This window comes from Syngnathoides biaculeatus, chromosome 17 (genome assembly GCF_019802595.1).
Source record: "Syngnathoides biaculeatus isolate LvHL_M chromosome 17, ASM1980259v1, whole genome shotgun sequence".
Classification (NCBI taxonomy): domain Eukaryota; kingdom Metazoa; phylum Chordata; class Actinopteri; order Syngnathiformes; family Syngnathidae; genus Syngnathoides; species Syngnathoides biaculeatus.
Window position 1 is genome coordinate 166,725 of NC_084656.1, and position 16,643 is coordinate 183,367.

Consider the following 16,643-nt stretch of genomic DNA (forward strand, 5'->3'; position numbering starts at 1 on the left):
CACACAGCCTGTCAGCCTTCTCAATAAGCATAGATATGTCAGTCTCTATTTTGGCTTTGAGGCAGTAGAGGTGAAAAGTGGGCAGCGATGCCAAATGTAGCCAGGTACGAAGTCTTCCTTTCCCCACAGTGGTAGTTTTTAGCAATGTCACTGTCTGGGAACATGACTGCAAACACTTTGGAATTATTTTCACAAGATTTGTAACTGTAATGGCTGCAGATCACTTTTAAAGTCTACACGATCTCTGCCTTTAACGAGTCCGTCTTCGTGTATTGAACTACGTTCATAAAGCCTGACTTCTGGATGGTTGAAGTCGATGGCTGGACAACTGCAGGTGCGCATTAGGGTTCGCAACCGGTTGTTATGATCCTGCAGCTCCAGCCCTGCTGTGCGGGTGCCCGCGCAGTTGCGCTGATTGGGAGGCGCACACCTGCCCCACATGCGGGCTGATTATCCTGTGTATTTATATGACCCCGATGAGGACTGGTCCACGCCAGTTCGTGAGCTTCATGTCCCGTTCGAGTACTCCCGTATCCATGATCGACAACCCGTGTGTACCGACCTTCGCCTGTTCTCCGACCAACCCCGTAAGCCTGACACCTTTGATACTTCTGCCTGCTTTGATCGTTCTCCTGTGTACCAACTCCTGCCTGCCCGCTCACCTGCTCTCTTCGCCCGACGTCCCAACAACCACTGCTGCACCTGACTGCCTGCCCGATCCCCGACCACGGAATAATAAACGTTTCTCCCCGAACTACCTTGCATCGTCCGAGTCCTGCATTTGGGTCCTACTCCCGTTCCGATGGGTCGTGACACCGGTCACAAATAACCGGTTTTCGGTTTTTAAAACCGTAATTGGGCTTTCGAAATCGGTTAAAATTTCCAATCATTTCTTCCGGTTCCAGTACTCCACATTGCGCTATTTTTTCTACATCATTTCCACTTTATTCAAGTTTCGCTGTTAGAGTAAAGTTGCACTCAAAAGAACATTCAGTTAAATCAAAGAAACATCAAACATGGCATCAAGGAAACGCTCTGTATACTTTCATGCCCTTTCTGAAAGTCCGAAAGAAGAATGTCAACATTAAAACATTTTTACAAAAAAAATAAAAATTTAACTTACACGAGTGCGTTGTTGAAAGCCACATTCAACAAGCTTGTTTGTCAATATTGTATACAAAATACCCCATTACCGCGGAGTAAATTAACGATCAATGGTGTAGGGCCGGAGAAAAGGAGTCGGAGGCGGAGTGTCGGACACAGGAACAAAACTTGTTTTATTGGCAGACTCTGTGAACTCGTCACTCCGGAAGAGCGACAACAAAAAGAGTCCGTGCAGGACCCCGCACTCCAACTCGAGGTCCCGCGGGTGCATTATGTAAACACCACTATGGTACCGGTTTTAAAACCAGTTAATCGTTTTTTTTTTGCTACAGCTGTTCGGTTAAAACCGGTTAGGAAAGTAAGCGTTTTTTTGCGATCCCTAGTGTGCATGCACTGCTAGTACCACTGCCTGAAGTTGATGCTTCACTATCTTGATATTTTAGAAACAGATTCATACCAACGGAAGATGATAGAGTCTTTGCCAAATCAGCGTGTCTCCTGTTTTTCCCGGTGCGACTCCAGCGCTTTGACGCCCATCTTTTCAAGCTGGTAACTCTGCTTGCACAGATGGCAGTAAAACATGTGCCGATCTTTTGGTTCTCGACAAACCCAGCTCCCAAACTCAAGCTTCTTGAAAAATGCACTTCCCCGTGATACAAGTTGGATCGATGAAAGAACTACGCTACGTCGTAACGAAGATAAAGTGAAATGCCTACTCACTGAAACAAACAATGGAATATCGACAAGATGGCGACTAGTTGTCAACACGGTGACTTCCGTTGACAATTTCCGGCTGATTTGGACGCCAGATGGATCGCTATTTTTTTTTTAAATAAAAGATTATTTTTTTAGGGAGAATTTTGGCGGTAGAGGTCCTCCCTTTGATTTTTTTTTAATTTAAGGCCTTTTTAGGGGCTTGACCAGTTTTTGCGGATTTTAAGGACTTTTATGAGCCCCTAAATGCACCTTCAAAAATTTAGGGGTTTTTAGGGACTTTTAGGGCTGCGTGCGAACCTCGTGGTATGAAAAACTCAATCTGTTCATGTTCACACTACATTCTTAAAGTGTAAAGTCTTCAAAGCACCATTTGCTTATATTATACCGTTTATGTTGAATTTGAATCTGAAATCCGTTATGAAGGAAACATTTATAGTTTTGGATTATCGGCAAAAATTGATCGCACATTGCTGAATTTGTTGTAAATACCTGAGCACACAGCGGAGAATCCCAAGAAGGGATGTGTCACCTGAACGACAGATAAACATGGGTGCTATTCGTCTCCAATGTGAGAACGACGATGAATGTTCCGATAATTTCAGCAATGAACGAACATAATTCTGAAGGGTCCCATGAAGACAGCGAAGAATACAAGCTTTATAAAGACGTTAAAGTTTATCAATTTGAGCCAGTTAGACTGAACACACATGTTCAGACGAAATAGCTGGTGATGAAGGTGCCGAGCCAGCAATCAGACCTAGGGAGGGTTAGTATTTAGTGAGGGTTCCAGCTTTGTATACAATATTATCCTGTTTTTGTAGTTGTGAATGGTCAAACGATTTGATGTTATAAAACATTTGTCACCAAGAACGACAATCTGCTTCCATTCAACCATGTCAACAGCGTTCCAAGTTTTCAGGAAATAAAACATGATCAACATACCTTCACACCTTGTCTTTTAAGAAAAGCTCTTTGCAGTTTTGGGTTTGGTTTCTCTGGGGGGGGGATTCTGAGCTTCTCTGACCATATCCAGGTTTAGCGGCTGATCCAAGTTCGCCTTTGGTCCCTTTAGCAACACCAACCTGTTCAGGTGTCGGAACTGGCTGAATGGTAGGCACTGATCCTTGTTTTAACATTTAAAACCCATCTCAGACATGAGTCCACCAGTAAAAGAATCTGGCGTGAAATATTACTGGATAAAAATTTGCCCTTGTTTGCACAAACCAGACTCACGGTTTTCTGGGACTGGGGTCTTTGGGAAAATAACGTAAACCGTGACCAGAATAATTTTAAATGCGACAAAACCAAACCACCCACTTCTTCACCATTGTTACGGATTGATTTTAGCTTACAATCACTAAGTAATTGTCAAAATGAATGGGTTTTTGTTTGGTGTCAAGCAATGGTACGAGCAAAAGCTAGTTCCACAACAACAGCTTCCCTCCTTTTGACGTCAGAGGTAAGCCACACGAAAGGAGGTGTTTGTCTGGTACGGGGAAACTAGGTCAAAGTTCGCAGACTTTAATTCGTGAATACTTATATTTTTCGGTAAAAACATGGAACAAGAAATGCATTTTATAGTACAGTAGATCATATACTTTTGTCTAGATAACTTTTGCTTGAAAAGTGACATTACATATACTTTGAACAGTTGCAATTATTCATCCATCCATTTTCTTTGCCGCTTATTCTCACAAGGGTCATGGGAGTGCTGGGGCCTATCCCAGCTGTCAACGGGCAGGAGGCAGGGTACACCCTGACAGCCGGACGCAGGGCACATAGAGACAGACAACAGTCGCACTCAAATTCACACCTAGGGGAAATTTAGAGTGTCCAATTAATGTTGCATGTTTTTCAGATGTGGGAGGAAAACAGTGCCTGGAGAAAAAACAAGCATGCACAGGAACACGTGCAAACTCAACATAGGCGGGGCCGGTTGAACCATGGACCTCAAAACTGTGAGGCCAACGCTTTACACCTCCACGGCCGTGCTGCCCAGTTGCAAATTAATGTTCTTAATTTGTGTACTTTAAAAATCGGCATATAAAAAAAAAATAGCTTCAGTTTGCAATATAAGAACTGACGAGTCACAAGAGGTGCTGAAACAGTTCTACACAGCATTCATCAGTACAAATCAGTACTCTGGAACTCCATTGTGGTCTGGTTTGGGGGTGCCACAAAATAAGGACAAACTCCAACTGCAACCTGACAGTCAAAGACACTGAACGGATTGGTGGATACCACCCTACCCACACTTGAAGGCTTGAACGCCACTCAAACTAGAACCAGAGCGGGCAAGATTCTTTCGGAGCCTCTACATCCTGGCCACCAGCTCTTCCAGCTCCTTCTATAGGTTAATCGCTACCAGTCAATGCACATCAAAACTAGCAGGCATTCAAAGTTCTTTTCCTCTCTTGCAATTAAGTCATTACATTTATGATGAGTGAACCTACTATTTTGCATGATTCGTCACTTTGAACTGCAACCTATGAACAATTGACTGGTTTATAAGGATGAAGGGCAGTCTGTATGAGCTTAACTTAATAGCTGCTCGAAGACTGTAACTCTTACAAAGGAATCGTTCCCAATTATTTGTTTAACATTTAGTTTGTTTGTTTGATCTTCTTCTCTGTACCCAATATGAATGTCGTAACAGGGCTGAACTGACTGGCAGAGAGAAATTTCTTCTGTGTTGTTACATACTTGGCCATGAAAGCTGATTCTGATAAATGGTAAAGATGATGAGACACTCACCATGTGATGACGCTACAATTTTCTTTCTCTCTTCAACTGAAGCAAGCCTCCTCCATAACGACGGATATCTTTTGTATAAAGAGCCTCGAAACATACGCAGATAGTTTCCTACCTGAAATTAAAAAAAAGAAACTTTTTTTTTTGTAAAAGACTCCATGATATTTAAATTCCAGTCAAGGTAGAACTTAGTACCCAACCTGCAGGTTGTCAGCGGTCTGAGCTCACCCCAAATGTCTGTTTCTGAATTTGTACAAAACTAAAAGTGTCAAGAACCACAAGAAAGTAGTGAACCCTACGTGGAAAATAGTATGCAGGAAGGAACTTCTTTGGGCTCCAGAATTAAAGCGCCACGAACAGCCAAAATTAGATTTTAAAATAGATCTTGTTATGAAATATATTTTTCACTTCAATGTCTATCCAAAAAAAAAAAAAAAATGAGCAGAGAGCATGTCATTATTGCGCAAAGTTGCTGAAGTCTCAATCGACATCCCAGTGGCGGCCATATTGCTTGTGACATTTGCAGATGTCACACTGGGACAGTCGCCATTGAAAACTAGCTGTGCCCCCTGCTATGGGAGATGAACAAGAGAGATTTTTGGATATTTCTCACGCCCCTTCTGAAACTGAAGCTCAGTTCAAAGAAGAGAAAATCTCAGAATCGAGTAAAGTGACCTTTTCAATATTTCCCTAACATTTCAAGTGATATTTAGATGATATGCGGATTACTTCTAACTAACAACAGACTCCCCAACAGACGGACGAGGAACCCGATGAAATATTCAAACTGAGAGGCCTATAATTGTTTAATTTCCTAACTCTTTTACAAGTCTTGTGTATGTAGCGTACACAGGAGGACCCATGCTGGGCGAAGTAACTACTTCAAGGGTGCGGGTGGGGTGGGGTGGAGAGCTCCTTTCTCCACCCCGCACGTGGCCAAACCACCTCCCCACCCGATCCACGTCCGTGTCGGGGTTAACGCCGGCCGCTGCCGAGCAACGACAATGCCAGCCCGCACACATCGACATTTAGCACCCCTGACTAACGTACTTCATGAAGTTATTATGTCGCAAATTTTTTGTTACGTTCTGAGAGAAGGATTACGTCGTCGGACGCGGACAGAGCTTTTGATTATTGCTGCTTTTGGACAAGTTCTTCGAGTTTGGTGATTATATGTCGTTTGGCTAGTTAGCCCATGTTACACGCTATTAAACTGTCTTTGTACTTCGATTTTGTTTTGTGCTGTATTGTATTGTGTGTGATGATGTCTTGAACGCAATACAAGTGCTTTGTTATATGTTGCCGGTTTGACCAAGAGGATATTTTCAAAATTATCATGTAATATATGCGATAAACTGTGAGACAAATTAGTCCCCCCCAACTGTAATTTTTTCAAATGCTCTATACACACCTACCTGTCATTTAGAACCCACAAAGCTCTCGTCCTTTGCACCTGTGCAATCTCTTTTTCATGACGAACCGGGTGTTTTGGTAAAGAGTGAAGTGTGAATTCATCCTACCGAGTGTTCGAGCAAAATCCACCAATACAACGAGCTGGCATTTTGGCTAACACATTGAAAACAGTGGGTAATTTCTCACTAGTACAATAGGTATAAACCAATATAAACACTCAACCCCGCTACTGCTAAAACCGTCACTTCCTGGTTCTTCCTCAACACAAAATCCTAGAGACTTTCCCTGGTGGGAATAGAAAAAAACGATATACGTCAACATTCTGACTTTGTGAAAAAAGAGATGCGCACATTTCCAGATGATTATTTTTGGTTTCAAAACATACTGAATTTTATGTTTTAGATGTCAGTGACACTTTAAGGTAGTCATGGACTGCAAATTTTTCACATCTATAAGAAATGAATTGAAATGGATGACTCATTGCTCATCTTTTTAAACAGACTTGACTTGTATAGACACATAATCTGTCTAACACCCACTTTTCTGTAGCATTACAAATGAGCATAGTAATTACTAAATGTAAAAAACACAAATTGTCTAGGAAGGAATATACAACGACAATACAATACAATGACTGAGGGATGGGAAGCAGCGAGTATTTTGTGAACATGCATAGGCACATACCTCTGAACCAACCATGAAAAAGTCCCCATCTTGTTCTAATTGAAATTTAACTGGCTTCTGGCCAAATGTTTTACTAAGAGCCAACTGCATCACCGTATTGTATTTACTTATTTTTCTGTCGATGAAATAGGTTGCTGTTGCAACTCCTTCTTTCTTCTTCTTCTTCTTCTTCTTTTCTTCTTCTTCTTCTTCTTCTTCTTCTTCATCTTCTTCTTGAGTTCCGTCCATTGACGTAGGTTATAAACAAGACTGCGCACAGACCCCTTTCACATGGTAATTCGGCTTCAACTTCCGGTTAGGGCATAACATTGCTTTGGGTACTATTTCACGTGAAAGGTGACATCCTTTGATATCCTTACTTTTGTACATTGTGAAACATCCATCCATCCATTTTCTTTGCGACTTATCCTCACGAGGGTCCTGCAGAGTGCTGGTTTTTGTCCCAGCTGTCAAATGGCAGGAGGCGGGGTATAGCTTGAACTCGTTGCCAGCCAATCCCAGGGGACAAGGAGACAGACAACAGTCACACTCACAATCATACCTACGGGCAATTTAGACTGTCCAATTAATGTTGCCTGTTTTTGGGATGTGGGAGGAAACCAGAGTGCCCAGAGAAAACCCACACAGGCACGGGGAGATCTCGCAAACTCCACACAGGCGGGTGATTGAACCAGGAACCTCAGAGCTGTGAGGGTAACGCTTTACCAGCTGCTTCACCGTGGCGCATTGTGAAACATAATATTGAAATACGTTTGGTTTAGCTTTTTTGGTGTCAATATGGTTATTTTTTGTTGCGCTGTTAGCTGTCAAAACTGTGCAGGCAGTTGCAAAGAATTAACTTTTGACCGGTAAGTGTGTTTCAGTTGAACCTTCATAATTAATTATTATAATTATGAATGTGGAAAATATATCATTACAATATTATGAAGGTCTGTACCTCCTATTACATCTGTATGTGTCAATGTATATTTTAACCCATCATGCGCATGCTGCAAGTTTACATTATAGTATATAAGTCTCTAGGGATCCAAAACATCCCAAGTATATAGATTTATCGCATCGTTTTCCATAACAATATGTTGATTGTTTACCGTGCTTTTTACCCTGACCAGAAGTCAGAGCCTGTTGACCATGGCGGAACCAATGTTGGATGCAGAGGTCGCAATCGAGTTATCTTCGGCATTCGTTCCGTCAATATGAGCTGGTTGTTGTTGTTGTTGTTGTTTTTGTTCATTGTTGCCCCCAGCCCACAGGTATGAATAGAGAGGAGATACGCCCACACCTGGTTAAGCAAAGTCCATACGTGGTGGCTATATTTACGGAGGCAATGTTCCCATCAAAGGCAGTTCATAGTCATTGACAGTAGGTCAAAGGTAGATAATTTCTGAACCGGTTTTGACGAAGTTTAATTCTTTGTTTACGTCAAATTGTGCTCTTTTTATATATAATATTAAAAAAAATTCTAATTACATTTTGTTTTGACCGGTTGAAAATTATTCCGTTTGCTTGTTGTTATTGAACTGCATGGTGTCCAACCGAACATCGTTTAATGTGCAGGCATCCTTGTTTGTTTGTTGTTGTTGTTTTTTTTTTCCCATCCACGGGCATTCAATGCGCTGCCGTTCGCCCCCACTAGCTCTGTGTTGCCATGTTCACGCAGATGTGTAGCGTGTCTTCCAACTGCTCATACCTATGAAGCGCCACCATTCATTCATTCATTATTTTTGTTTTTCTTTTCTTTATTGTTTTTCTTTTTCCTTCTTTCTTCTCCTTCATTTTATATGGTACTATTTACCGCCAGAAAATAATCTTGAATAGATTACTGCTTTGGCTAACACTCAAAATAAAAACGTTACACATGATAACACAAACACACACACATACACAGTATATAATCAAACTATACCATGTATACAGGCGCCACAGTGGACTCTTGGTTAGAGCGTATACCTCACAGTTCGGATGACTGAAGTTCAAATTCCAGCCCCTCCATTTACAGTTGTAGCACCGAACTGGAGTTACTGACGTTGGTTTTCTGAAGTGTTCCTGAGCCCTTGTGGTGATATTCTTGACACAGTTATTCCTCAACTTTCCCAGTCTTTCTTTCCCACCTGTCCCAGGTTTTTGGAATGTGTTGCAGCCATAAAATTAAAAGTTAATGATTAATTGCTAAAAGCAATAAAGTTGATCCATTTGAACATTAAATATCTTGTATTCGTAGTCTATTCAATTAAATGTTGGTTGAACATGATGTGAAAATCATAATGTAATTTTATTGAAGTTAAATATGACTACTTAACTGGGGCGGCACAGAGGTTCAGGTGGAAAGCGTTGGCTTCACAGTTCTGAGGTCCTAGGTTCAATCCCGGACCCACGTGTGTGGAGTTTGCATGTCCTTCCCGTGCCTGCATGGGTTTCCTCCGGGCACTCCTGTTTCCTCCCACATCCCAATAACATGCAACATTAATTGGAGAGTCTGAATTGCCCCTCGGTGTGATTGTGAGTGTATCTGTGTGTCTCGATGTGCCCTGCGATTGGCTGGCAACCAGTTCAAGGTGTACTCTGCCTCCTGCCCATTGACAGCTGGAATAGGCTCCAGCACACCCACGACCCCCGTGAGGGTAAACGGCTAAGAAAATAACTAACTAAATTCATTAGCATTGGATTGGTCTTATAAATATATATTGATAAAAATGTATAAAGGATGAAAAGGATCTCTACAAGTTGGACAGACAGAGGGATAGAGATGGGAAGGGTGTGCAGCAGGTAAGGGTGATTAAGGATAAGATGCAAATGTGTTGACTGGTCCCAGTAGTGTGCTAATTACATGGAAGCAATACTTTTGGAAGTTGATGAATGAAGAAAATGAGAGAGAAGAGTAGAAGAGGTAAATATGAAGGACCGGGAAGTGGGAATGATGAGTAAGGGGGAAGAGCTGTGGAAACTATAGAAGAATAAAGCTGGAGAGCAACACAATGAAGTTATGGGAAAGACTAGTGGAGGCTAGACTCAGGACAAAAGTAATTATCTGCGAGCAACAGTATGGTTTCATGCCTAGAAAGAGGACCAGAGATGCATTATTTGCTTTGAGGATGTTCGTGGAAAAGTACAGAGAAGGTCAGTAGGAGCTGCATTGTGTCTTTGTGGATCTTTAAAAAAAACTATGACAGTGTGCCAAGAAAGGAATCGTAGTACTGCATGCGTAAGTCTGGTGTGGCAAAGAAATATGTTCGACTAGTACAAGACATGTATGACGGCAGCAGAACAATGGTGAGGTGTGCCATAGGTGTAACAAGAATTCAAGGTGGAGGTGGGACTGCATCAGGGATTGGCTCTGAGCCTGTTCCAGTTTACTGTGGTAATGGATAGGTTGATAGATGATGTTAGACTGAAATCTCCTTGGACTATGATGTTCGCAGATGATATTGTGATATGCAGTGAAAGCAGAGAGCAGGCGGAGGAACAATTCGAAAGATGGAGGCATGCGGTGCAAAGGAGAGGAATGTAGATTAGTAGAACACAATACATGTGCGTAAATGAGTGGGGTGGAGGGGGAAGAGTGAGACTCCAGGGAGAAGAGATAGCGAGAGTGCCCGACTTCAAACACGAGGGGTCACCAATCCAGAGCAGTGGTGAGTGTGGCAAGTAAGTGAAAAAAAATGGTCCAAGGAGGCTGCAATAGCTGGCGGAAGGTTATGTGACTGAAGAGTCTCTGCTAGGATGAAGGGCAAAGTTTATAAAACAGTGATGAGGCTGGCCATGATGCATGGATTAGAGACGGTGGCAGTGACAACTGGAAGCAGAACTTGAGGTGGCAGAAATTAAGATGTTCAGGTTCTCTCTAGGAGTGAGCAGGTTGGATAGGATTCAAAATGAGTTCATTAGAGGGACAGCCAAAGTTGGATGTTTTGGTAGCAAGGTTCGAGAAAGCAGGCAAGAGAGTGAGTATATTGGGAGATGGGTGCTGAGGATGGAGCTGTTAGGCAAAAGAGCAAGAGGAAGACCAAAGAGAAGGTTGATGGATGGTTGTGAGGGAAGACAAGAGGGCAGTTGGTGTGAGAGAGGAAGATGCAGGAGATAGGCTTACATGGAAAAAGATGACACGCTGTGACGACCCCTAACGGGACAAGCCAAATGGAAAAGAAGATATTGATATTGAGCCACGGTTGCGCAGGTGTAGAGCATTGGCCTCACAGTTCTGCGGACCGGGGTTCAGATCCCAGCCCCGCCTGTGTGGAGTTTGCATGTTCTCCCTGTGGCTGCGTGTGTTTTCTCCAGGTACTCCGTTTTCCTCCCATATCCCAAAAACATGCAACACTAATTGTACACTCTAAATTGCCCCGAGGTGTGATTGTGAGTGCGGCTGTTTGTCTCTATGTGCCCTGCGATTAGCTGACAACCAGTTCAGGGTTTACCCCACCTCCTGCCCTTTGACAGCTTGGATAGGCTCCAGCACTTTTCATCAAGCTGCTTGGCAATTTCTCCATAGCCTTTTCCAGCCATGTGGAGTTGTACAATTTTGTCTCTGGTGTCTTTGGACAGGTCTTTGGTCTTGGCCATTTTACAAGTTAGAGTCTTAATGATTGTATGGGGTGGACAGGTATCTTTATGCAGCTAATGACCTTACACAGGTGCATCTGATTCAGGGTAATACATGTAGTGGAGGTGGACCTTTAAAGGCTGACTAACAGGTCTTTTAGGGTCAGAATTCCAGCTGAAAGGCAGGTATTCAAATACTTATTTGCAGCTGTATCACACAAATAAATTGTTAAAAAAAAATCATACATTGTGATTTCTGGATCGCAATGGACATGCACCTACGATGAAAAACTTCAGAACCCTCCATGATTTATAAGTGGGACAAGTTGCAATATAGCAGGTTGTTCAATACTTTCACAAGGCACTGTATATGTACATATCCTTATATATCTTTTTTTCCTTTCGGCTTTTCCCATTAGGGGTCGTCACAGCGTCTCATCTTTTTCCATCTTAGTCGATCTCCTGCATCTTCCTCTCAAACACCAACTGCCCTCATGCTTCCCTCACAACATCCATTACCTCCTCTTTGGTTTTCCTCGTTCTTTTGCCTTGCAGATCCATCCTCAGCACCCTTCTACCAATATACTATACTCTTTCGCCTCTGGACATGTTCAAACCATTGGAGTCTGCTTTCTCGAACACTGTCTCCAAAACATCCAATCTAACCTATCTATCAGCTGACCTGTGTGAGTTCAAAAGTCGTCACTACTTAATCCTGATAGACTACATTTCCACATGGCTCGAAATCCTAGACTTGCCAAAGACAAACTCAGAAACAGGCATACAGAAGCAGAAAAGGATCTTCACACGCTACGGGATTCCAGAGGAGCGAGGACAGATAACGGTCCTCAGTTTTCAGCTGAAAAGTTAGAAAACTTTACAGCTGAGTATGACTTCCAGCATGTTACTTCGAGCCCTCTTTTCCCACAGTCCAACAGCATGGCAGAACGTGCTGTGAAGACTGGCAAGGGGATTCTCAAGCAAGACAACCCTCACCTAGCTCTTCTGGGCTACCGTTCAACACCAACAGAGCCAACTAGGCAAAGTCCTGCCAAGTTGCTAATGGGCCGAGAAATCCGTACAACTCTCCTCGTACTCAAAGAGAGGCTGCGGCCAATGTGGCCTAACCTAGAGACTGTCAAGAGAAATGATGTGAAAGCAAAACAGTCCTACAAGAAATACTACAACCGTAGGTACTGCGCCAAGCCTCTACCATCACTCTCCATCGGTGGCAAAGTCAGATTGAAGATTGATGTGGAAAAGGCTTGGACAACACCGGCGACTGTGCAGTGCCAGGAGGCTGCGTGACGTTCCTTTACACTGGAGAGGGATAAGGCGACACCCTGCAACGAAACTGCCGCCACATCCAGCTAGTCAACCAGGAGCAGTCATCATCACGAAAGATGGATGTTCCTCAGCCGACGGATCAAGATGGACAGCGTTAGCCAGCAGAGCAGGACTTAACCACCACCAGTGCTCCTGCTGACACCCCACAGTGGAGATGCACCGACGATGAACATTTTAGACACCTCCATGATTACTAAGTGGGACTTAACAATATAGCAGGGTGTTCAAATACTTGTTTTTTTTCACTGTATGGAAGAGTTTTTTTTAATAATTAATGACTGAACTGAAGCGTAAACATATTGGTTTTAGTTATGCTAAACGTTAATGTTAGTATAGTGTTTTGGTGCTATACTTGAAAGGGGGGGGGGGGTCACATAGAGTAAAAGGTCAAGGGCACAATACTGCGCCTTTGTGACGCAGCCCAGAGTCCCATGATGTGTGTATGCCAGTAGCCAAGGAGTTAGTCTGTGCTTGATGGGCTCTCGGTCACGTCTTCAATAAATTCAGTTAGAAACATAATGTTGTCCACCTTGCGTTACTTGGCGATGTAAATGCCACAAATTGGACAGTAAATTACCCCTAGGTGTGATTGTGGGTGCAGCTGTTTGTCTCAATGTGCCTTGCGATTGGCTGGCAACCAGTTCCGGTTGTACCCCACCTCCTGCCAATTGACAGATAGGCTCCAGCGCTCCTTACAACCATTGTGAGGATAAGCGGCTATATATATATATATATATATATATATATATATATATATACACACACACACACCAAATTAAGATCTTGAGTATCAATTAATAATAGCATTCATTGACTTCAAAATACATTCAGAAAAAAAGGTGCACTCAATACTTTTGTACCCCTTTTCCCGACGTCCATAAATCCGGGATGATCCTCATATAGCTTCCGAGTGCAGTGTCGAATCTGCGACTGTGGAGAAGAAAATTGCGTTTCCAATGAAAACATCGGCAACATTATCCAGTTGAAACTGTTCACTCTTGTTTGAGTCAAGAATTCCCACATCGCCGAGTGTATTTATCTTTAATTGCGAAGCAATACATGAGACGCTACGCCACGAGGTCTTTACGTAACGTTTTCTGTCATCGTTGTGTGTAGCTAACGTTAGCACCGAAGCTAGCATAGTTTAAAAAAAAACATTTTAACTTTATTGGTGGAAGATTACCTTACAGCACAAAACTGATTTAAGTAACTTAACCGTGGGGGATACGAGGCGCCGAGGATCTCTCCTGGTCCGGTTAGTAACCATTTTGTTTCAGTATGTTCCTGTTAAACAATTCGATGGTGTCTTGTTTTCTTAATACTGATGATAGAATTGACTTTGTAGAGCTGTACACATTTGTCACGTTCAACCCAGTGCATGAACCCAACCGAGTCGCTACGATCATGTCATAAAGTAAGAGTTTAAATCACAAGATAGTGTTGGCTAAGTTACTACGCTGGACACGCTAATAGGTCGAATGCGTTAAATCATTTTCCCTGTCTGCTAACTTGAACATCCACTTTTTGAAGTTGTATGTAAATTTAATTAATCTATCATTTAATTTGATTAGTGGAAATTACTTCAGAACGTACAGTGATATCACAGTAATTCCAAACCAGGGGCGCCGTCAACAACTGCAACCAGACTCCGCCCCCATCACAAATAATATCCATCAATCCATTCTCATTGCCGCTTATCCTCACAAAGGTCGCGGGAGTGCTGCAGTCTATCCCAGCTATCAATGGGCAGGAGGCATGGTACACCCAGAACTGGTTGCCAGCCAATCACAGAGGACATAAAGACAAACAACAGTCGCACTCACAATCACACCTAGGGGCAATTTAGAGTGTCCAGGTAATGTTCCATGTTTTTGGGATGTGCCAGGAAACCAAAGTGCCCAGAGAAAACCAATGTAGGCACAGGGAGAACATGCAAACTCCACACAGGCTGGGCCGGGATTGAACCCGGGTCCACAGAACTGTGAGGCCTAAGGTTTACAGCTTATCCACCGTGCCGTCTCACAATTAATAATTAACTGAAAAATAATAAAAGTAATAGTAAAATAATGATACAATACTTTGGGGGATATTGTTGAAATAACGGATATTACAAAAAAATAAAATGTTTTAATTTGACCTTTGTGAACAAAATATGTATTAAATATTGGAGAGAAAGAAATATTTTTTGCAATGAAAAGGACAAAAACAAATCGAATTTTCAGTTTACATTTTTTTATGGTCTTGTTACTCCTCCCCCTGAACTACTAATTCCATTTCCAAATGAATTTCAAGTGGAAAGGTTTTGGAGCCCTTCACAATTTTTTTTCTGCATAGTTTCCCCACTTTAATGTTTAAGATCATGAAACAAATTTAAATATCAGAGAAAAACATAATGACCCAAGTGAACTTCAAATTCTGTTTCGAAATATATATTTTTTAGGGGGGAAAAACTGTTTACAGTTATCTGGTTCTGTGTGAAAAAGTTATTTCCCCAAGTAAACGATAAATTACATTTTGGCTCGTCACAATTTTGGGGTAATTTTCACCAATCACACCCAACTAACATTACCTTCAGACTTTATCGATCAACAGATAACTTAAACTCAATGTCTCCCAACATAATTAAGCTGAACAAAAAAAAATCTAAAAAAACAAAAACCAACAAAATGGCTCAAGTCGAAGAAATTCCTGACTAGTTGCGAAATAAAGTAATTGGGATCTACTGAGGTTTTAGGAAGCTGTGTTCTCTCGTTATATATTGCGAAATGTAGCACACCATTTCAGAAAAAGAACATACCAACGGTCCAACATGTTGGTGATAGTAAGGTGAGTTTGGGCTGCTTCTTCATTGCGACCTGGGCAACTTGTTTTGACTGACGTAGCCATGAATTCTGCTCTTTAACAGAAAATCATCAAACAGAGAATGTCTAGCCATCAGTTTGTCACCTCAAGCAAAGCACACTTAGGTTCTGCAGCAGGATAACAATCCAAAACTCAGCAGCAAGTAAATTTCTACATGCCTTAAAAAAATGAAGTTTTGGTGTGACCACGTCAAAGTCCAGACTTGAATCCAATTGAAGTGCACTGGCATGACCTTAAAGTCCCACTGTCATGCCTATAAATTTGAAACATGAGAGGGTTCATCTGATTTGAATTCACAGTGAGACATAAAATTAAATGTGTGTTTTTACAGTGTATGTAAACATCTGGCTTCAACAGTTTGTGTGTGTGTGTGTGTGTGTGTGTGTGTGTGGTGTGTGTGTGTGTGTGTGTGTGTGTGTGTGCGTGCATGTGTATATACACACTGTTCACAGACACGATTAAGTTAAAGCATATTCATGTCCAGAATTGTACAGCCTGGCTATTTACGCAATGAAATGTATTGTTAGAATGCTTTTAGTACACAAGGTGCTTTACTTGATTAAAAGCTTGAAAAAATGAAAATACAGCAAAAAAAAGAGTGAAAACAAAGGCGAAAAAGAATGATGAAAATGTTCATTTAAAAGTGAAAGGGCTCTAAAAACCATGAGGGAAAAGAAAATATTTCAACCTGGATTTAAAAACATTCACACTTGCGGCTGATGTCACTTCTTTTGGCAACTTAATTCTATTTGTGTGCGGTTTGCACACACGCAGCCACAGGGAGATTTGTTCAGACTCTAAACTATGTTGTTATTTAAAGAACAGATTCAGAACTTTATAATGTTTTCTAAAGATGACTGGGAGAGAACTTTAAAATTGAAGTCGTATCCTTTGATTTCTTTGTTCTAGTCAGAACTTGTGCTGGAGCATTCTGAATGAGCTTTTGCTTTTTAATGCTCTTTTGGGGGAGTCCACTCAGAAAAACATTACAATAGTCAAGTCTACTTGCGATAAAAGCGTGGATGAGTGTCTCTAGGTCTACTTGGCACATGCAAGGCTTTACTTTGGATCTCTTCTTCAGATGGTAGAAGACCGTTTTAGTAATGGACCTTTGTGACTGGCGATCTTCAGCTTGCCCCCCTTAGCTACAGTTGCCATGTCCTTCCAATACAGCGACTGAACAGAACAGGTTTGAAGTTGATTCTCTCTCGCGTATTCCCGGTAAC

The 16,643-nt window shown here is 42.0% G+C and overlaps 2 protein-coding genes across 19 annotated transcripts in view; one reads left to right on the plus strand and one right to left on the minus strand.

Moving 5' to 3' along the window:
• LOC133490474 (SWI/SNF-related matrix-associated actin-dependent regulator of chromatin subfamily B member 1-like) overlaps positions 1-15,811 on the minus strand; it is a 74,090-nt gene extending 58,279 nt beyond the window's left edge. Inside the window, exons 1-3 of one of the 9 annotated variants that reach the window (XM_061800589.1) lie at positions 14,149-15,811; positions 13,408-13,485; positions 4,576-4,687 (exon numbers count right to left, since the gene is read on the minus strand). In XM_061800589.1, the coding sequence (XP_061656573.1) occupies positions 4,576-4,687; positions 13,408-13,485; positions 14,149-14,229 (271 nt within the window). In that variant the 5' untranslated portion in view covers positions 14,230-15,811. The other 8 variants (XM_061800592.1, XM_061800585.1, XM_061800588.1 and 5 more) reach the window with 8 other exon arrangements.
• The window catches only part of fbxw2 (F-box and WD repeat domain containing 2), a 121,123-nt gene continuing 111,725 nt past the window's right edge, over positions 7,246-16,643 (plus strand). For 3 of the 10 annotated variants that reach the window (XM_061800582.1, XM_061800583.1, XM_061800574.1), the window contains exon 1: positions 13,672-13,810. The gene's annotated coding sequence lies outside the window, so the exon portion shown is untranslated. Of the gene's footprint in view, positions 7,518-13,670; positions 13,811-16,498; positions 16,607-16,643 lie in introns of those variants that run through there. The other 7 variants (XM_061800577.1, XM_061800580.1, XM_061800578.1 and 4 more) reach the window with 4 other exon arrangements.